The 21,634-nt window shown below is 35.8% G+C and overlaps 3 protein-coding genes across 14 annotated transcripts in view; 1 reads left to right on the top strand and 2 right to left on the bottom strand.

Moving 5' to 3' along the window:
- Positions 1 to 386: 386 nt before the first annotated feature.
- Positions 387 to 11,480, bottom strand: cd81b (CD81 molecule b). The gene is made up of 8 exons (XM_067419830.1): positions 11,076 to 11,480; positions 9,164 to 9,278; positions 4,572 to 4,669; positions 3,530 to 3,604; positions 3,323 to 3,436; positions 3,121 to 3,222; positions 1,291 to 1,374; positions 387 to 1,184 (listed from the first exon to the last, which is right to left on the bottom strand). The coding sequence occupies exons 1-8, from the start codon at positions 11,139 to 11,141 to the stop codon at positions 1,122 to 1,124; spliced, it is 717 nt and encodes a 238-aa protein (XP_067275931.1). The 5' UTR covers positions 11,142 to 11,480; the 3' UTR covers positions 387 to 1,121.
- Positions 11,481 to 12,696: 1,216 nt separating this feature from the next.
- Positions 12,697 to 16,223, top strand: c16h11orf58 (chromosome 16 C11orf58 homolog). The gene is made up of 5 exons (XM_067419829.1): positions 12,697 to 12,859; positions 13,531 to 13,614; positions 13,721 to 13,781; positions 15,399 to 15,508; positions 15,640 to 16,223. The coding sequence occupies exons 1-5, from the start codon at positions 12,803 to 12,805 to the stop codon at positions 15,838 to 15,840; spliced, it is 513 nt and encodes a 170-aa protein (XP_067275930.1). The 5' UTR covers positions 12,697 to 12,802; the 3' UTR covers positions 15,841 to 16,223.
- A 1,450-nt stretch (positions 16,224 to 17,673) lies between these two features.
- plekha7a (pleckstrin homology domain containing, family A member 7a) overlaps positions 17,674 to 21,634 on the bottom strand; it is a 119,725-nt gene continuing 115,764 nt past the window's right edge. For all 12 annotated transcript variants that reach the window (XM_067419005.1, XM_067419009.1, XM_067419007.1 and 9 more), the window contains 4 exons: positions 19,389 to 19,544; positions 18,416 to 18,549; positions 18,195 to 18,337; positions 17,674 to 18,102 (listed from right to left, as the gene is read on the bottom strand). In XM_067419005.1, coding sequence (XP_067275106.1) covers positions 18,080 to 18,102; positions 18,195 to 18,337; positions 18,416 to 18,549; positions 19,389 to 19,544 — 456 coding nt within the window. In that variant the 3' untranslated portion in view covers positions 17,674 to 18,079. The remainder of the gene's footprint in view (positions 18,103 to 18,194; positions 18,338 to 18,415; positions 18,550 to 19,388; positions 19,545 to 21,634) is intronic.

The following is a 21,634-nucleotide window of genomic DNA, read 5'->3' as shown; positions in this document are numbered from 1 at the left end:
GAATCATGCAAATACTGCTCTTAAAGCGACAGTGCACAATGTTTTCTGTGCACGACGCTATCTATCTATCTATCTATCTATCTATCTATCTATCTATCTATCTATCTATCTATCTATCTATCTATCTATCTATCTCTCTCTCTCTCTCTCTCTCTCTCTCTCTCTCTCTCTCTCTCTCTCTCTCTCTCTCTCTCTCTCTCTCTCTCTCTCTCTCTCTCTCTCTCTCTCTCTCTCTCTGTCTATTTCTTTCTTTTAGGGGGCCCCTCATGTGAGGGGGACACCCCCTTACTTGTGCTTCCCCAACCTAAAGGGGACCTAGCCCTTGTTCATTACCAACAACATTCATGACATTCATGAATCATGACACATTAATTTGGCTGATTTTTTTATGTTAAGATTTATTAGAAATAAACAATGTCCCCCAAACAAAAACAGTATGATTGCGTAACGACTGATTCGATTTGCTTCATGTGGGTTTAAATCATTAGATTATCATGCCATCAACATTGGACATAATGAAATTAAATTATAAAATCCAATTCATTTTTGCACAGGGATATGCAAGACACAAATGTACTTGTTGCATAATGGATTCATAGGTTATCTCTCTATAAACATCGCATTGATTTACTTCAGAAAACACACACACACACACACACACACACACACACACACACACACACACACACACACACATACACATACACATACACACACACACACACACACACACACACACACACACACACACACACACACACACACACACACACACACACACACACTAAAATGTAAGTGCATTGAAACACTTTTACTATTAAAAGTTAAAAATAGACCATAAGAGCAATGTAAGAGAAAATCTAATAAACTGATTAAATAAAAGTAAAACAATACAACATAATAGCAATGTTATCCATATTATTGTCGATCACATTATTCCTCTTCCCTGATATCAGTTATTGGTTTATTTATTATAGCGTTCGGTGTGCATTCACACTAGAAGTCCTCTCTACAAACACAGGGATCAATGTTCCGTGTTCTGAACTTGAAAAGAGAGGGAATGCAAAAGTCAAATGGCCTCCTGCCCATCACTACGATCTGCCTGGTCTTCATCCAGAAACTCAGTACGCAGGAGTGTTGCGGATCGCACAGCAGAGGACCATGGTGAAGATCATCTCAAAAACCTAGACACGAAGCAGAGACGAAATTATACACGGAGGGAAATTTTGGGAGGGGTGCTGATTTATTCTTAGTACAAGTCTGTAATTGTGCATGTGTGTACGCTCTCACCATAATGACGGCAATCACCAGGGCGGCCAATCCAATGACATGGAGTTTCTCAGAGAACAGTTCCCTTAGCTTCGTGTGGCAACTCTGAAGAGCACAACGTCAGTTATAGTTTTTTCAATCATTTTAACATTCTCTAAACTGGAAGTGCAATCGTCACATCGGTTTGCTGCAACATCAGAACTCTACTGCATGTCTGTAAAATGTACTAACTCATCCAAAATATTTCATTCATGCTTCAAAACCAAGTTATTATGTCAGTTATTCGGCCAATGCCACCAAAATAAAAAGTGTTTTGTCATTGTGTGAGCCACTCTGGTCAGAATGCTTATATGTTATATTACCATATTTAAGATGTATTATAAAATGTATGTTTCAATTTTATTTCAATTTCACTACTGCTTTCTTTTCTAAACAGGAATGTTTCATAGCTGAATGAGCTTTATAGATACAGATTTCAACAGTAGGTAAAACTTTACTGGGAACAGTCAAGCATTTATTTTTATAGAAATTATTACAAGTAAACATAAAAATTCACACTTGCTTGTTCATTTTTACACACTCATCAGATATGATCACCAAGCTATGTGCATTTAGTTATTGAGTAGATTGTAGACAATATTGTACTTTTTTTTTTGCACACATGTAATTTGCTTACATCAATAAGAAATTCTAATTTCAACAATGAACAAAAAATGGGTTTGTTTATAATTTAGCGCCATCACAGCAACTCCATATATAATAAAATTTCAAACATTTTGGATTACACAGTTTTAACAAAAACTATAATAAACATATTGTCATAAAGTGACATGATTTTTGCACTCAAGAATCTATTAAACTATTTGCATCTATTGGTTTTTACTTAAACAATGCTTTTATTCCCCCTTTCATTTATTCAAACTGCTTAGAATTAGCATGAATCTGCTAATTGTGAAAATAATTAAACAAGTAAAAAATATAAAAGGTAAATAAATAATTACCCATACAAACAAGAAATAAAAGTTTCAGTTTTAAAGTCTAAGTGCCCTATTTTAACGATCTGAGCGCATGGTCTGAAGAGCCTGTCGCAGGTGCACTTAGTGCGTGTCTGAATCCACTTTTGTTAGTTTAACAACGGAAAAAACGGTCTGCACGCCAGGCTCATGATCTAAAGGGTTGTACCAGTCTCTTAATGAGCCATGGGTGTGTTTTGGGCATAACGTGCAATAAACCAGCCGGAGTCTCATCTCCCATTCCCTTTAAAAGCCAGTAGCCCTTGCTCCATGACGGATTCGCTATTTACACGGAAGAATTTGTGAGCAGAAAGACTGAACACTTCTCCAGAGAGGAATACTTTTATTTTTAAAATTTAAAAATGTTTGTGTGCTGCAGCACTTCCCTGTGTGTGTAATAAACAGAAGTGTATGTGCGTTGTGCACCAGCATATAGGCACTATTACTAACGCACCCTTTAAATAGCGCATAAAATACTGTTGGTCAATAGCGCAGTCGTTTTCAGTTCCTCAAAATTGAAACATGCCAACAATGTACCTGAACACACCTGGTTTTCAGACCAACAATGTTGCATGGGCGAACAGATGGGCGCAAGTGCATTTGCCATTTAACAATGTGGCACTGGACGTGAAAATGATAACTGCGTCAGGCTGAAACTAGCAAAATAACACTGCCCTATATCTGACAAACTCTGGCCTCATTTCATTAAAAATCTTTTCATAAGAATCAAACGAAAAGTCCTATAAAAGTAAAAACCATCTCAGTCTTTTATTGTTATAGAAATATTTTGATTATGTGTCTGCATTATTGCCTCCAGAACATGAGATCTCTATAATACCTGAGAGATGAGCAGGTCAACGGGGTTGGTTTTCTTGGGACACAGAGAGGCCTGGACAGCTGTGAAAAGTTCATTATCATCCCCTTTACCACAGCACTCAAGCTAGATATCGAGAGAGTGTGAAAAAGATGGGATAGGGATTATTAACTGGGAAAAAAACAGAGGAGTTTTGATCATTGGAGAACTGATTTAGGCAACTCACTGTGTCATGAAAGACCTCCAGAACTTTGGCAGCTGCCTGTCTGGATGTTGTCTCCACAGGATCCACCGCTTTAATGTATGCCGTATCATAGAAGTTAATGAGCTCAGTGGAGATCTGGATGGAGAGAAAGCAGAAGAGTGACGCACTCAAAATGAAGGTGTTAACATACAGACTGTATGTTAAGTGTATATGTGTGTGTGAACATACCGTGTCCCTGTTAATAAAGCCCCATATTCCTGCTGCCACCTCACAGGCGAAGAGCATCACTAAACATGTGAAGAACTGCGGGAGGAGAAGACAAAAATGTGTGATAAAGAAAGAAGTACTGGAATAGGAAGACTGTAAGATATGACTGTGTAGATTTTCCTTTAAAAATCATAAAAAAATCATGACTAAACAGCACAACCCTTGTTTTGAAAAGGAAGTGTGCTTGTACTGAATGTGTACTTGTAGTGTAGTGTACATTAAATCTTAAAAGTATGTTTTAAAAAACGGCACTTGCAAATGACCACTTAAGTATAGTTTTAAGTTTTACATTTTTAAAATTTTCAATTATTATGTTTTAATAATTAGCTCTGCATTAAAGTAGGCTACATTTATTTTGACTACCATACTGAAGCACGTTTAATGGACTTTTTAACTGCAATGTATTGTTTGATATTACTTATATTAGTTAATATACTTTCAAATAAATGTTTCAAATTGCAACATCATTATTACAGAGGTGTAATTACCAATACACTTGATCATATGCTATACAAATTTCAATAGGAATTACATTTATTTTAGTTTTGTGGTCACTACCTATAGCACTACACTTTAATATTTTAAAGACAAGAAGTAATTTTGAATTTACATATACATATGTATTTAAGTCCTTCTTAAGTGCATCAAAATGTACTCTAGAATTCAGCTAACTGCATTTAATACATTGCAAATTATACATTTTGGTAACACTTTACACATTAACTTAGTTAATGAATTATTTAACTAACATGAACTAACAATGAGAAATATATTCTTACAGCATTTAGTAACATTTGCTCGTGTTAGTTAATAAAAATGTTTATGTTCAATGGTATTTCATTTTTTTGGTAGTCTGGTGAAATAAATGAACAAATTGTGCAAAATTCAGGGGTTTTGAGTAAGTAAACCATAGTTCTCGTAAAGGTCTTTTGAAGATGAATGGTAAATCTATTAGAGGCCAGCAGAATAAACAGAATGAGTTCTGTTTATTCGTAAAACTCACCGTTCCTAAGAGACACTGAGATTCCTGAATAGCTCCATAACAGCCGAGGAACCCCACAAACATCATTACAGCGCCAATCGCAATCAGAACATACACACCTGAAAGAGCAAGACAAATCATGTATGCATGAGCCTGAGAGATTCACATACATTGCAAATTTCCACACAGTTTTTTATAGGACTGCTCATTTTTATGAACAGATGTTGTGCTTTTATAGAAAATAACCGGCTAATGCAATATGCTGCCACTAGATGGCATGTGTACAACTGTGTTGAACATAACTTCAACCCTATATTTGTGAATGCATTTAAAAGTCTTCATCTTAATGATAGATGAATAATAAAATAATGCACTGACTAACTGCTCTTTTTCTTTGAGCTGCAGTCACTTTGAGATCCATATGAAATTCAGAGGCAAAGACTAAAAAGCTATTAAGAGTATTTTCCAGTCTGATTTACCACGACAGTACCTTATACACTGCAAAAACAGAGAGAGCGAGAAGATCTCAGGATCAGACTTATAGGTAAAAGAGCATGTCACATACAGCTATAAACAGCTATGGGAAGTTCTAGTCTAAACAGGAAACATACACATAGCAGAGCCAGATCAGCTTTCTGTGCCCACCAGACACGTACAAAAGCATCTGAAAACAAACCCGTCTCTAAACACATTTAAAACATCTGCTTTTTTAAGCTTCTCTGTAAATGTATCATCATTATTATCACTGCTCATAAAGTTTAAGTCTAAACCCCTAAAACAAAGTCTCAACACTCCACTGTTCATTACTCCAGTATGTGTTAAATAGGTTTCTGATGTCACGTTTGAAAATGCACGCTTCAGCATACACTGTAAATCTGAATAAGCTGGCAAAACTCAAAAACTTTAAGTAATTGCTCTTAACTTGAAATATGAGTAAGCTTAGAATTATCATGTAATTTAGCTTTAACTAGCCAGCTTTAACTAGCCAGCTTTAACTAGCCAGTAAATGTTAACTTGCTAACTGATTTTGAAAAAATTAGCATGGCAATTGCTGAATAAGTATGGCATTATGTAACATTTAAAAGAAATCTGTTCTCAAAACAAACTCATGCTCCACTCGTCGCCATGATGGTAACCCTCCAAAAAAAAAACACATAACAAAAAATCTTCCAAATTAGCATAGCAAAACATAACACAACTAAATTTCACACAAAAGAAACATTATATAACACTTAATTTTAGTATTTACCCTCCCTTTCAAGTGTCATGGCAAAGCAAGCTGGGAAATAGAAATCCCAGCCCAGTTTCAGTTAAATATAAGAAAAAAGCTCATAAAACTCAAAACAATAAAACAATTCAGATTACTTAAAATGTTACAGTTTTGTGAACTCAAAAGAAAAAGAAAGTGCTAAATACTCAAACAAAGGGAACTTGATTGAACTAATTTGTTTAATTTAAGTTTACCCTACTCAAATCAATGCATTATTTTGAGCATTAGGGTTTACAGTGATACTGCACAGTCCTAATGCTAACATAAAGCCTACGTATATGCCAAAGTGCGAACCGAATGCAAAGTTTTCAGACACATAATTGTATGTTAATTACAATTGAATGAAAATGTGTTGTAGGCTAGCTTAAATTTATCGTAATTAAGTACATCTTATAACTTAAAATGACTTCTGTTGGCTTTGAAATATGGTTTAAGTGTACAGTGTACATACATAAGACACTAATACAGCACACTTCTTTTTCACATGGGTTGTGACTATGGGAGTATATAAGAATAAGAAGAAATGATGCATTTATTTACATCATATAGGCTATCCTCTTTTACATGATACAAGTAGCCTATATGATGATCTCTCCTCTTTTAGATGTATTTCATTGCACAAAACACACTGCCATCAAGCTCCACTCTCTGTTTAAAACTTATATTTAGAGATTTGAAATATCTCCAGCCAGATTCCTCTCTAAGCTGTAATGATTTCCTGGGGCGGCCGGGCTTGAACATATTTTTAGGGTTGTTTAACCGGCACTTGTGCGGACCCAAGCACTGCTCATTCTAATTTGCGGTGTAACGGGCACATGAGCAGGGCTTTTTCAATTACATGGATGTTCAGTAGCAGTGGGAGTAAAACTCTTCATCTCTCTCTTCTTCTCTGGGTGGGCCAGACCAACAACCCTAACTTCTTTCATCAGAAAAGGTTGTAGCTGCTATAAAAAGCAATAGGCGGAGCTCTGGTTCCTACATGTACTTATACTGAGTGGAGAGAGACAACCCGATGGTTTCTACAAAAATTAATGGGCTCAGCAGACTCTATACGAGTGCCCACAACATGCTGACCTTGTGCCACTGAACTCTGCATCTGCTGTGGTTAAGTGTGTGTGTGTGTGTGTGTGTGTGTGTGTGTGTGTGTGTGTGTGTGTGTGTGTGTGTGTGTGTGTGTGTGTGTGTGTGTGTGAGCATATGTATGTGCACAAACGGGTGGAGTATGAACACGCCCTGTGGTAACTTTTAGTCTTTCCCTGGTTCTTTTAAAACACTCTGTGGGTGTGTCTGTAGAATCACGGCTTCATGTGAAAACAGTCAAATAAAGTGTTATTAAAGAAAACACATGACTGACTACATGACAAACAGGATCAAAGCTTGTGCAGTGATACTGCGCCGCTGCCATCATATTCGTTTTGAACAAGCACATACACACAAAGTGATTTAGTGGCCCTATCTAAGTCCAGCTTAAACCCTGTTTCCTGTTTGCATTTTTTGAAGAGACACACACCTTTATTTCAGGAGTAATTGTTTCTCAGAGTTCATAGTGCAAAGGCTTCCTGATCATGCAAGGTCATCATAATGATTTATCTGTGCACATTATTATTTTAGAAATGCATGTGTCTTCATAATCTACATTCGGGAAGAAAAGGACACAATAGGGTTCATGCCAACTTTAGAAAATTATTATTATACCATGGTCTGTTTGAATACTCGCTTCTGATTGGCTGGAAGGTGTGCATTAAAACTGTTTAATGTACAAGTAGTTCCAGTCAGTTTAATCACTGTTCTATATTAATGCACTGTTTTTACTGAAGCACACACACATGCACACACACATAAGTCACAGAAACATTCAGGAGCACATGCATCTATCATCTCTCTCTCTCTCTCTCTCTCTCTCTCTCTCTCTCTCTCTCTCTCTCTCTCTCTCTCTCTCTCAATAATTAATTCAAAAGAATGCTATAATTCATTCATTCAAATAAATGTAATTTTACAGCGCTACTTGATCTCTGTGTCTGATTCATCCTCTCCTCGGGTCATTTTGACCCGAAATTAATTTTCTATACATTTTTTAAAATTAAGTATTCATCGGAGTGGTCCAAGACCGTGAGATATTTATCGCACTTGAACTTGGAATACACAAAGAAAAGAAAGACGAGTTTGTGTGGTTAATAAAAATAGCAAAAAAATCCTTCCCACACGGGTCAATTTGACCCCCAATTCACTAGAGGAATGAATGGGAAATGTGTAATCTTTTTCTTAATCTGTCAAAAAATATTAAAACATCTGGCACGATCCAGACATGTACACATACACACACCTAGGAATTCCCATTAAAATGAATCTAAGTCATATAAAGAGGGTTTTTTTTCTTCTTCCAATTTTTGTCACAATGCAGACTGCATACAGGTATGTAGTTACATTTGAACACACTTACAACGCAAAACATAAATGTCTCATAATCATTTAATTCATATTAAAATTATTGATACAATCTAGTAATTTAGAGGTAAATAAAATAACATAAAAATATCTACAAATACATTGCATTAAAAATAAAAAAGCTTGGATGACCCGTGAGAGAAGGATTTTCACAGGTGCGGGTGGAGAGGACGAGAGTTAATGCGGGCAGAATGCTCGATCTATTGAGCCCTAACTGACCGCCATTCAAAATAACCATCAGTTTTATTCTTCAAGTCAAATATGGCATGGCAAACATCAATAACAGCGGTTCTTTCCCTCCATGCATAAAAATCGTTTCGTACACAGCTAGCTATGGATTATCCCTTAGCTCACAATAAGGACACATGCAAGTTTATACATTTTCAATGCATTATCTGTTAAATCATTTGCTCTTTATGTCCTTCAGTTGTTCTGAATCTCATGTTTTGTCTGCATTTTTGTTTTGAACAGACAGAAGTTGAGAAATAAATAATGATTTATAATAATTTTAAATTAGTCTGCTCATTTTCACAACGTTACACAGGATTATGCATACAGTAATAATAAAACATAAGTAAATTAGTGTAATGTAAGACCCAAAATTATGATGAATAACACTGACACAGTCCAAGTAAATGTTTCTTATCTAAACCATACTTTAGGGGGACATAATTAATTGAGTAGAAGTGAGCATGCAAGATCATTTTCAGATGGTTATGATGCCAGGGTTTAGGCGGCTAGTTTAAATAACACGGTTGGATCATTTTAAATCTGAACCTACTGGAGGGGTGAAAAGGCTATGGATTCACTCTTAGTGTACATGAGGCTGACAATGCTATAATTGAACTTAATAATTAGACCTTTGTCATCAATGGCCTAGCCAGTGGAAGTCACTTACTGATATAGAAGGTCCCTGGTGCTTGAGTCCCATCAAACTGGAGCATTAGGAGGTTGCTGGTTTGACTGTCATGGCGAAGCCACAGAGCTACACCCAGAATCACACCACCAGCCAGCTAAAAATAAGACAAGACCAAAGAGAAAAACAGACAAAAGATTCACTATTTAATATGCATTCGATGTCTGATTAAAACAGCAGGAATTTAAAATCATTCTACAGATCGTCATCTTTGACAAATGTTTGTTTCAATTCTTTTTCCGGAGGTCATTCCAGAGGTCATTTCTTCCTGCATTTGGGGAAGAAACAGCTGACAGAAAAAGTCAAGTGGGTGGGGGTGCTCTTCAGTCCTCTGTGATACCCTTTGTTTGTTTATTTTTTTGTCGTCTGTGGAGCAGGAAGCACCAGCTTCACTCAGAGAATTGTGGAAGTCGGGCAGATATATTTTTGTGTTGGCAGTGTGTAAAGTACAATGACAGGAAACAATACGCATCTCGAGAGGGTTTGGGATCGGCGCTGTGGATGTCATATCGCACAACATCATTCTCATGAAAGTTGAAGGTCTTGAATTAAAAAAAAAACCATGAATTTAAATTTGCGGCATTGTACTTTTTTTTAAGATGAGTCAGAAAAGTTACGTGATTTTTATTTTTATTTTGTTGAACTAACTCAGAACTGAGGTAAACATCATTTAATCCAGTAATGACTGTTATTCCATAATGTTTGTCTTGCTGCTAAATGCTAATTTGACATCTCTCAAAACTCATAGTTAGTTTAACTCTATGATACCATTGTTTGAACATCATGTGATGTTTTAATCAACAGAGACTCTCGGGACTGTATGTCAACATTTTATGAAGATATACTACAGCATATATATATATATATATATATATATATATATATATATATATATATATATATATATATATATATATATATATATATATATATATATATATATATATATATACATACATATGCTGCAATAATTTCATAAAATCTTGTGTGTTTGTGTGTACGTTTTGTGCTCTTTCGTGTATGCTTAGGTTCTTTTAATGTGTATTCATATCCCTAAAGCGCATGGACATAATTATAGAGTGTCAAAATATAGTAAAACCACAGCAAACCCTCATTCTACAGGAGGCTCTCTGGAGCCAGAGACACTCATTTTCTTTATGTCTAGGAACACATACACAAGACAAACCCTGACTACACTATTTTACTGACAGTAAGATGCAAAATAAATATGCTTCACAAAATATTGTGCATTGAAACACCAAATTATCTGACATGCAGTTATTTAATTATTAGTTAATGTACAGGTATGTGTTTTAAATGTCCTTAAACTTTAACACACATACATACACCACTGAATATCTGTGAGAAGGATGGTGAGATGAAATGGAGGGAAAGGCATATCTAATCACTTCAGATGGGACAATTGCTTAAATCAGGACCGTTTACAGTATGATAGTAGTATTTTACACGACATCAGTAATAACAAATATCAGTATGGAATAGATAGCCTATAATAACATCCCAGCTAAATTCTAAATTCACAGAACTTTGGCTGGGAATAGGCTCTCTCTATGAACAAACGTACTTCCAGTATAGAGAGTTTGTTCAAAGTTACCTGCTCCTTATTGTGCTCTCAAAACATCAGCACTAAAACATAAAATTATTTTAGTTCTACGCTTTTCTAAAGAACATTTAAAAGTAATGTTCCAAAAATGTTTGCAGAATGATAAATGTTTGCTTAGTGACCGGAGAGAGAAAAAACCCACAATGGACAGAGAACATTCAGAAAAACGTTTTCAGAACTTAATGGCAACATTAGTGAAGATTGTTTTCAATGATTATGATAGTACAGGGAACAATCATATAAAATATAATGGTAAACAAACAAACTTACCCAGAAAATGAAGTTTAAGAAGAAAAGCATATATTTGATGCACTGAGAGCAGCCGGTAACAGCCATGGCTTGACGTCGTCAAAGGCGTTGAAATGATGAAGGAAGATGAGGAAGATGAGCGTCAGTCTCCGTTCCTCAGATGGATTTGAGTGGATGTGCAGACAGACCGGATCTCTGAGACTACCCACGAGCTCATGTGTTTATATAAACGCACTGAGCCAGAAAAAAAGAGATATCCCGTGCCAAGCTCTGCCCCTCATTTACATATCTATAAAAACCTTGTTTTAATTGATTAAACGGCAATGCATGACGCTTCTAAATTCACATCAGTTGGTACAAAAAACTAGCTCTTTTTTAATATAATTTACATATAATAAATATTGTGTTCTCTATGTTGTATTCAACAAGTTATATAATATTTATATAGGCCTACAATATGAACGTGTTGATCAATATACATGTATCCCTAGCCTATGTATTAAGTTTTTCTTTTTTTTTTCTCAAAGGCACAATATGTACGTTTTTTGGATTAAAATATCCAAAAGCCACTAGAACAATGTTATACTATATTTTGTTGACTTCTGGACCTACATTATCCCAAATGTTTCCAAGAATGTTTAAATAAAGAGAAATAAGTCATTTTAACCAGGACATGTACTGTGTCCTTGCGTCGCCCATCAAAGACATCATGCCCATGTTACCCTGGATTTCCGGTTTTGTTTTATTTTGTAGAAACCATGGAAAAACCAAAGACGCTTTAATATATTATGTGATTTATTAGACAGGTTACATACATCGACAGAAAACTAATCATTGTTATACACAGTTTTCTTGATTTTTACCATGCATCGGTCTAGTCTAGCTTACTGCCATGTGCAACAGTGTTTCATAGTAGCTTAGAATGCACAGAGTAGCATTATAACAACTTTCAACACACGCAATATGAAAAAAAAATAAAAAAAAAAAAAAAAATGCTGCATTACCCCACATACTCATGACCGGAAAAAGCAGAAGCGTTCGTCTATGGCATAATGAAACCACCACAAAATCAGGCGTTTTTTTTTTTTTTTTTTTTTTTTAATAACCCACCTCTAGCGGTGAAAAATTACGTATTACGACTTTAAGTAGCCTAGCTATCAGAACCACGCAAGGTTGTATTTGCCAAAGAATAAAACATTTAACAAAAGTTTAATTCTGACTTTATATCGTGCAATTCTGACTTTAAAACATGCAATTGCGGCTTGATATTACGCAATTCTTACTTTATAACTCGCAATTGCAAGTTGATATCACGCAATTCTCAGAAAAATAGTCAGAATTTTGAGATAAAAAGTCGCAATTGACTTTTATATTTTTTATTCAGTTGCAGAAACCCACTTCTAAATAAACACAAACAAGTAAAAACAGAGACAAACTTGAATCACCTCAAAAGACTATTAAAATAATAGGCATACAAGTCCCATGATCGTAAACAACACATTACTTCAAAATTTGTTTTCATTTATGCTGTCTATACAATGGATGTGGTATATCGGTCGGCTGAAAAACAACAACAACAACAACAACACAAAATTAGGTTAAGAGGAGGCTCGATTTTGCGCCGTTGAAACTACACCATCCAAGATGCACTGCGCGCAGGTCACGATAGCTGTTAGCTGCTGTGCTAGTTAAACGGTGAAGCAGGCAAGCAATGCTGATCTGACCACTGTTGTTCAAAACCTTTGAAAATGAGTTCTTCAGACGAAAAATGTAAAGGCACAAAACGACCCGCATCTCCAGATGAAGTATGTGCTTTCCATCTTCAAGAATTTTTAAATTAACTGCAGCTTATCTGACATTTTGGTGAACCAGAAATGTTAGCAGTGTGTTGCAACTATTTTTAAATGCTAATCGTGAGCCAAATGAGTTATAAATGCATCATACTAGTGTATTATCCTTACCTTTTTGGTACTTTATTTTGCTTTGTAAATGTATCATTTTGCATAACGACTGTACCAGATAATTCAGTTCCAGGTGATATCTGTTTAGCGTTTTCTGCCTTCATAGATACACATTTTAATTGTGTGTATATACAACTAATTAAGCGTACGCGCTTTTCTATAAGTATATTGTCTGTATATATATATATATGCCCCTCTAAAAAAAGGGATCTCTTAATTGTTTCCAGAGCTATATATATATATATATATATATATATATATATATATATATATATATATATATATATATATATATATGCCCCTCTAAAAAAAGGGATCTCTTAATTGTTTCCAGAGCTATATATATATATATATATATATATATATATATATATATATATATATATATATATATATATATATATATATATATATATATATATATATAAAATGTGTGTGTATATTAAAATTAATAAAGTATATGTGATTTTCTAAAACACTAATTCAACTGAATCAGTTTTGTCCTGTTAATGCAGACAGGATCCACACAGTGGACAGGGGCAGATTTAGGGACAGATGAAAGGAAGCAGAAGTTTTTGAGGCTGATGGGAGCAGGAAAGGTATATTTTTTTCTGTTATTAAATAATCTCAGCTGTTTCAAGCATTTATGCAATTATACCATGAACACTACATATTCTTGCTTCAAATGTTTTTATGCATTGACAGAAAGAGCACACTGGACGCCTTGTTATTGGGGATCACAAGTCAACGTCCCATTTCCGCAGTGGTGAGTCTCTAGGGTGGAAGTGAAGGGTTGCTGGAAAGTGATTGCAGTCTCCTTTGTGTTGGATGAGACACTTCAAAATCCCCGGTGTTGGGGGGACTGCATCAGATGACATCCTGTACGCCACATATCCTTTTCCCTACTGTGCGGCTTTAGAGAACATTCTCTGACCTTTAAACCAACCACCGGTAATGTTCTGTCATTTACCGTGCTCATAGGACTCAATACAATGCAGTGTACACTTGTAAAACATAAAACGACTACCTTATCAAGTTTAATGATATAAGCTGTGAAACAAACCATAAGGGAGACATTTTATTGTTATGGGAACATTTTTGAATTTCTATTAATGCTTTGTATTTTTATTTAATGCCATATCATCAGTATTAAAGCAAAATAAAATACACACACACACCGGTATATACAGTCTCGCTCAAAAGTAAACGCACCCCTTGCAGAATCTGAATAATTTCAACAAAAAAGAGGGATCATGCAAAACGCATGGCATTTTTTTATTTAGTACTGTCCTGTAGATGTTTACATATAGTCCACAAGACTAGGTCCTGCAAATTCATCCGTTTTCCATCATCTTTTGCTGGAATTCACTGATGCTCCAGAAGAAAACATGTTGCATTAAGGGCCAGGGGGTGACCTTTTGAACAGGATGAAGATTTATTTTGATTAAAGATAATATTTTTTGTCATTTGGTACTTCCTTTATGAAGCTACATATGATGCTTACATGTTTCCCGGAAGACTAATATTATTAACTGCGATCTTCGAAATCTTATAGTTTTTATCCCCTGCTCTTAATGCATTGCGTTTCCTTCTGGAGCATCAGTGAATGTTTGAACCTTTTTAATAGTTGTGTGTGAGTCCCTCAATCATCCTCAGAGTGAAAAGACAGATCTCAAAATCATACAGACAGAGCTGGAAAGGGTTCAAATATGAAAAAGATGCTGGAGATTTGAAGAATGTGCAGGACCTGAAGGATTTTTCTGAAGAACAGTGCTCAGTTTGACTGCTCAGGACAAGCAAAAGACTCAAGAACAACCATCACTAAACACACAAAAAAACCCAGCAGTGGATGATGGGTCGGTATTAAGAATCAAGGATATGTAAACTTTTAAACAGGGCCATTTTGATAAATTCAGCTATTTTTTGGTCTTGTGAACTATAAACATTTATGTAAAATGACATTCAGGACAGTACTAAATAAAAAATTACATGCATTTTGTATGATCCCTCTTATTTTGTTAAAAGTATTCACATCTTCTGCAAGGGGTGTGTCTTGAACAACGGTGATGTGACACTGAAGACTGGAGTAATGATGCTGAAAATTCAGCTGTGCATCACAGAAATAAATTACATTTTAAAATATATTCTGACAAAAAAACTTAATTTAAATTGTAATATTTCAAAATATAACTGTTTTTACTGTATTTTTTGGATCAAATGAATCAACTCTTGAGATTAAGAGACTTGCTTTTTTTAAAACATCAAATAACCTTAATGTTTCCAAAATTACTTTAATGGTAATATAACAAAATATGGGAAAAATATTAACAAGTATAATGGCCTTTTATTGTTTGTAATGCTATATTTGATTGTGTGTCTGTAGGGTCCGAGGATCAGAAGATTAACGCAGAGCTTGAACACCAGTACCAGCAGGGTCTGGATGGGAAGATATCCGGGAGGAACCGGAGACACTGCGGCCTGGGCTTTAGTGAGGTCTGAACTCTCGCTTATAAACTGTGGTGTGAAATAATGTTGATAAATTGAGATTTTCACATTGGGAATTACTCTTGCGTATGCTATGCGAGTAATGTTTTGTTTCGAACTACCGTGCCCCCTCTTCACAGCCCGATCCGCCCGCTGAGAGTCCGAGCGCTGCTGTGCCCGAGAAGCCGGACAGTTCAGAAGAGGCCAGTGAACAACCATCAGAACCACACAAGGAAAAGAAAACACCTTCGCCTAACACAGAGCTCAAGAAACAGGAAGAGCAAACGGACTCAGACGACAAGAAAAAAACTTTTAAAATGTCATTTGTAAAAGCCAAATAAATGGCTTTGATAATGTTGATTTGATTTGTTTTTTGCAATTTTCTTGATCTCCTAAAATGTCAATGTAATTCATCGAGAGAGAGCACATTTTTATTTCCTTTAAAATTAAAAGAAAGAAAAAAAACATGGTTTTCAATTTTAAAATGTAATTACATTTGTGCCATGTTATTTGGACTTGCTTGAACGGTTTCTTCTCTAAAAATTAAAAAAAAAATAGTTCCTGCAAGAAATGAAATCCTGTCTCAGTCTACTCTGCCCTTAAGATTTCACATAAACACTAGGATGAGCAGAAACTGAGGTTATCAAGAAACGGATAGTCATTTGCAGACAAAATGTAAATTGTGTGTATCAAGTCTATGGATATCAATAAAGAGTAAAAATTGTTCTGTGATTGATTATAAAAGTAAAACTATCCATTTATACATACATACATACTGTGTGTGTGTGTGTATATATATATATATATATATATATATATATATATACACACACACACACACACTATTGGCAAATGTTTTGGGACGCCTGCCTTCATGTGCATATGAACATTAATGGCATCCCATTCTTAGGGTTTAATATGGAGTTGGCCCAACCGTTGCAGCTATAACAGCTTCAAATCTTGGAAGGCTTTCCACAAGGTTTAGGAGTGTGGTTATGGGAATCTTTGTCCATTCTTCTAGAACAGTGGTTCTCAAACCTGGAGTACCACCAGCCCTGCACATTTTGTATGTCTCTGTATATCTGACACACCCGTTTTAGGTCTTGCAGTCTCTACCAATGAGCTCATGAGTTGAATCAGGTGTGATAGATGAAGGAGACATACAAATTGTGCAGGGCTGGTGGTACTCCAGGACAGGTTTGAGAACCACTGTTCTAGAAGATTTGTGAGGTCAGGCACTGATGTTGGTCAAGAAGGCCTGGCTCGTAATCTCCGCTCTAATTCATCCCAAAGGTTTTATCCCAAAGGTTTTTTCAGGTTGAGGTCAGGACTCTGTGTAGGCCAGTAAAGTTCCTCCACACCAAACTCATTCAACCCTCTCTTTATTGACCGACGCTTTGTGCACTGGTGACACAGTCATGTTGGAACAGGAAGGGGCCATCCCCAAACTGTTCCCTCAAAGTTGGGAGCATGAAATTGTCCAAAATGTCTTGTGTGCTGAAGCTTTAAGAATTCCTTTCACTGAAACTAAGGGGCCAAGCCCAACCCCTGAAAAACAACCCCACACCACAATCCCCCCTCCACCAAACGGTCTTTTGAGTCGGCTTTGGCCATGACTGAAAGGCTTGGAGTTAAGCTTTTCTTTGAGAAAAGAACACATTTTTAAACAAAAGTTTTAAGTCATTCTTTAAAAAGTAAGATACGGATTCGGCAAACATTTATTCTATCAACTAGCTCCGCTTCACCTTCATTGCTCTGGTTGGTGTAGCGCTATCCTATCGCGTGCAGAGGGAGTTTGAAAGACAGCCGTTTATCCCGCCCCTCGGACTGAGCTGTCAATGGTGAGTTTCCAGACCAAACATCTTGATGTGGGTCTGACTTGTCAGGCTAACCACTAACAGTTGACAGTGGAATATTTAGTAGTGGGGAAATTTCACAAATTGACTTTTTTTTTTTTTTTTTGCACAGGTGGCAACCTATCATGATACTACGCTTGAATTCACTGAGTTCCTGAGAATAAATAAATATATAAAAAAAAAAATATATATATATATATATATAGTCAATAACACCCAAAAAAATGATGGAATTAAAAGATAATTTCGAAGTTGAATAATGGTGTATCTGGAACCGCTGTTTTAAAAATATGAAAAGGGACATGAAAACAAATAAGCTTGTGACTAAAAAAAACTTTATTTAAAGCATGAGCTCTATTGTCTGTTAGAGTATGAAAACTATGATTTTAATGAATCAAATAGCAGTTTTTGAGTTTTGCATAATGAAAACAATGTATTTCACAATTTGAATACATATACATAACACTGCAAACAATTAAGTACCACAAGTCATAATTATATCATTTTTAACAAAAAATAACATCATGCAAAATAAACCACTTTGATGTTAGAACTGTAAAACAAAGTGAAGCTGGCAAAGCACTCACCAGTAAAATGTATAAAAACATATAAAACTTTCTGAACATCCGAGAACCTGAATGTTGAATGTGAATTATAAATATTTGGTAAAAAAAAAAAAAAAAAAAAAAAAAACTGGATTCCCAAGAAAGCTTCTCAACACAATTTAGCACTCAGACATGGCTTTGGCTGCAAAACAAAACATTAAAATGACTTTAAAATGTCAGGATAACACTGCATGATAAGATTATTGATATTCCCAGCGATGGCAGATGTCTCACCTGTGACCTGCCTCCTCTTGATGGAGGCCTCTGTGGCGAGAGCGCGAGGAACGCTCATGATCCTCTCCTGCTGCTGCAGCGCATCTTCCAGCTCGGTGAAATCTACCGGCTCCTCATCCACGGACTGTGGCATAGACTTCACACTGAAATGCCACAACAGAAGACTCAACATCTAAGCACATTGTCCATTTACATGTTTGCGTCTTATTTTCCCTCCGTACCTTGACTTAGACAGTAGGCTTTTTATCTTTGCTACGGTGCGAGAACGAACCTCCATCTCTTCAGGAGTCAGGTCTTCATCTGACTCCACGTCCATGAGTCGCTTTGGGATGGGCACCTTCTGTGGCCTAGACAGCTGAGGTCGGACAGGGGGCAAGTTTAGCCCATAACCAGTGTTGGGATAACACATTACAAGTAATGCAAGTTTTATTCATTCAATCAATCAACTTTATTTATATAGCGCTTTTACAGTGACGATTGCTTCAAAGCAGCTTCACAGTGTTAAGCAGGACAATATTGCCACAAAATTTGATTCGGCTGTGCAGTCGCTCTGGAGAAAACAGTGATGTTATCAGCTTATTTTAATTTATCATATAGCGACAATGTTGGCAGATCAGTGTTATAGTTTATAGAATTAAATAAGACCTAATTAATTAATTTTATTTGTATATTTAGTTGAATAACTTCGATCATAATTTTACTGTCCCCAACTGAGCAAGCCAAACCAAAGGCGACAGTGGCAAGGAACCAAAACCTCTTTTTGCGGTGATAATATTACATAATATTATTATAAAATTCATGTAATATAATACATCAGGCTTTTGATGATGTTTATTTGGAAATCTTAGAATCATCATTGTATTGCATTGCATTATATGGTTTTTTATATTAAACTACAGCTCATAAAAATAAGTACTTCAATATCACCTTTCTAAGACACATTATTGGGAGATATAGAGTGAAAACTGATATATATGGATGTTATGTAAGTAGTTTGCTATAATGTTTAAAAGATCTCATTGATTGGCATTACAATCAGTAATCAGTCATTACAATCTGTAAAACGCAGAAAAATGAGAAAGAGAGGTAGAGAGGACAAAAAGTAATTTCATCTTTATAATTTGTCCAACCCTTTGGCTTTGACCTTGAATCAGATTTTGGTTTTAAACATGCGTCACTAAAATTTGACAGTACCTCTCGGGTAAGATCGTACTCAAAGTCCACAGACTCCAGCTCCTCTTCGCTCATTGGCCGGGCTTCAACCGTCAGCCATTCATCTGATGCGGGCCGCTGAGATTTGGGGAGTGAGGTCTGTTTCGGTCGCTGCAAATCAATTACTTTTTCCCATCCCTACTAGGGCGAAGACAACAATATACAATATTTAGGCAACACACAGTACACAATTCCTCTAAAAATGAGCCTTGATCCTGGATTTAAAACCTAATGGGTCAGACACACAAAATCTTGCCATATCACAAGGTGACTTAGGGAGACATCAACTGTGAAATTATAAATGGTTGGCAGACGAACTGTTTGCCATGTCTTTAGCTAACAGTTTGTGCATCAATCAAATGAGAGTAACTAAACGTCTGTCTGGCAGACGTTTTTATGCTATTGTAGTTTCTCCTGCACTTAAATATAAGCCTGAAGAGACAGGAAAATAAGAGGGGAAAAAACTGTTATTACTTACAGGCATTAGACAATTGTGTCACTGTTAAAAATCAAACCCATCACCAAATTACAACATGCTGTAGAAGTTTGCAGTTGAACACATCTAGCCATGCACAATGGCTTACAATCAACATGAACAATTACACAATCATGCAAAACCATCCATTCATCCTTACTTAACATCTACATCTACAATTCAGCTGTCAGTTAACTGCAATGAAAAACAAGGCATTTAGACAACTTCTCATTTTATTTGTGCCTTTAGTGCAAAACTCAAAATTCAGACGTTGATGGACTGATGTACATTATATTTTCTGTCCGCTGTCATTTTTTTTGTTTTTGTATTAATAATGGTTCCTCTTTTGCTTTCTGACAAACAAGTTAACAGCGATGAAGGTGCTGGTTAAAGACTTCATGAAATGCCATGATGAGTGCAGTTTTCTGTCCTGTGGATTGTACATTTGGGCTGATAGTCAAGTTTAAGAGTTAGTTATGTTTAAATACTAGTTATATTTAACTAATATATAGATGGCTGTAAAGTTCACAGACAAACTGCGATTTAAATTTCATGGAGTCTTCAAAGAAGAAAATTCAGCCAAATATTTACAGAGATACAGAGGAGGGGATTTTAATGGTTTAGAGGAACGTTGTACACTCTAAAAAATGCTGGGTTAAAAACAACCCAAGTTGGGTTGAAACTGCACCGACCCAACAATTGGGTTGTTTTAACCCAATGGTTGAGTTGTTTTAACCCAGTGGTTGGGTTAAATGTTGCTTAAGACAACCCAATTGCTGGGTAAGAACAACTCAACCATTGGGTTAAAACAACCCAATTGTTGGGTCGGTGCAGTTTCAACCCAACTTGGGTTGTTTTTAACCCAGCATTTTTTAGAGTGTATCAATTGATAATTATTTCAAGTTGGCCAGTTTGAAACTAGGGTTACTAACTTAAAGGTTAGGGTTAGTACCCCTCTCATTAATGGTATAGCTCTGCGGTAGAAAATTCATCCATCCTTTACTCTGTTCCAATCCTGTATGAACTTCTTTCTTCTACTGAACACAAAAGATGATATTGGGGTAACCAAACAGTTGATGGGCCACATTGACTTCCATACTCTGGGGGAAACAATACTATGGAAGTCAGTGGGGTCCATCAACTATTTGGTTGCTTAAACTCTTGAAAATATCTCATTCAATTCATTCAGGTAAAGGATGACTGAATTTTTTTTTTTGGCTTTGACTATAACAGCTGTTAGTGGAACATCAAACATTACCATGATTTACAGAGAAATTAGTGAACTTTGTCAATTTTCATTGAGTGAGCCAAACAGAAATTGGTGTTAGTACTGTAGATTGAACTATTTTCTTTAAGATAACTCAAAATAAGCTTTGAGTAATTGTAATGGCCATTTATAGCTATGTTTCCTTCCAAAGTATAGGGCATTTAACTTGTGCGCAAAATGAAAATATTGCATAAAACATTTGCGAATAAAGCAGTGTTTCCATCCAGTGAGTCGAAGAGAACAAAATTGCACCTTCCTGTGAAACTGGCCTTACATATCTCTAAGAAAAGTAGAAGTCATTGTATATAATGTCTATATAATTTTCTTATAAATGTGTTATCTTGCGTTCAGGAACGGCATGTGGTTCATATCAGTTATAACTGATAAAAATGTGAATAAATAACGCCTAAATGGCATCAATTGTCCCATGAATCAAAACAAAAGGGCAGTGGGCAGCACGACTCACGGAAATCCGTGAGCCAAATA

Source organism: Pseudorasbora parva, chromosome 16, assembly GCF_024679245.1.
Source record: "Pseudorasbora parva isolate DD20220531a chromosome 16, ASM2467924v1, whole genome shotgun sequence".
NCBI classification, from domain to species: Eukaryota; Metazoa; Chordata; class Actinopteri; order Cypriniformes; family Gobionidae; genus Pseudorasbora; species Pseudorasbora parva.
The sequence above is the reverse complement of the archived record's forward strand: the minus strand, read 5'-3'. Positions and strand labels throughout refer to the sequence as shown.

Excerpts from the sequence above, each read along its gene's own strand:
- c16h11orf58 (XM_067419829.1), top strand. The coding sequence starts at position 12,803 with ATGAGTTCTTCAGACGAAAAATGTAAAGGCACAAAACGACCCGCATCT. Across the intron at positions 13,615-13,720 it reads GGCTGATGGGAGCAGGAAAG|AAAGAGCACACTGGACGCCT; the intron begins GTATATTTTTTT and ends ATGCATTGACAG. Across the intron at positions 13,782-15,398 it reads AACGTCCCATTTCCGCAGTG|GGTCCGAGGATCAGAAGATT; the intron begins GTGAGTCTCTAG and ends GTGTGTCTGTAG.
- cd81b (XM_067419830.1), bottom strand. The coding sequence starts at position 11,141 with ATGGCTGTTACCGGCTGCTCTCAGTGCATCAAATATATGCTTTTCTTC. Across the intron at positions 9,279-11,075 it reads TCTTAAACTTCATTTTCTGG|CTGGCTGGTGGTGTGATTCT; the intron begins GTAAGTTTGTTT and ends TCTTATTTTTAG. Across the intron at positions 3,223-3,322 it reads TGGAGGTCTTTCATGACACA|CTTGAGTGCTGTGGTAAAGG; the intron begins GTGAGTTGCCTA and ends CTCGATATCTAG.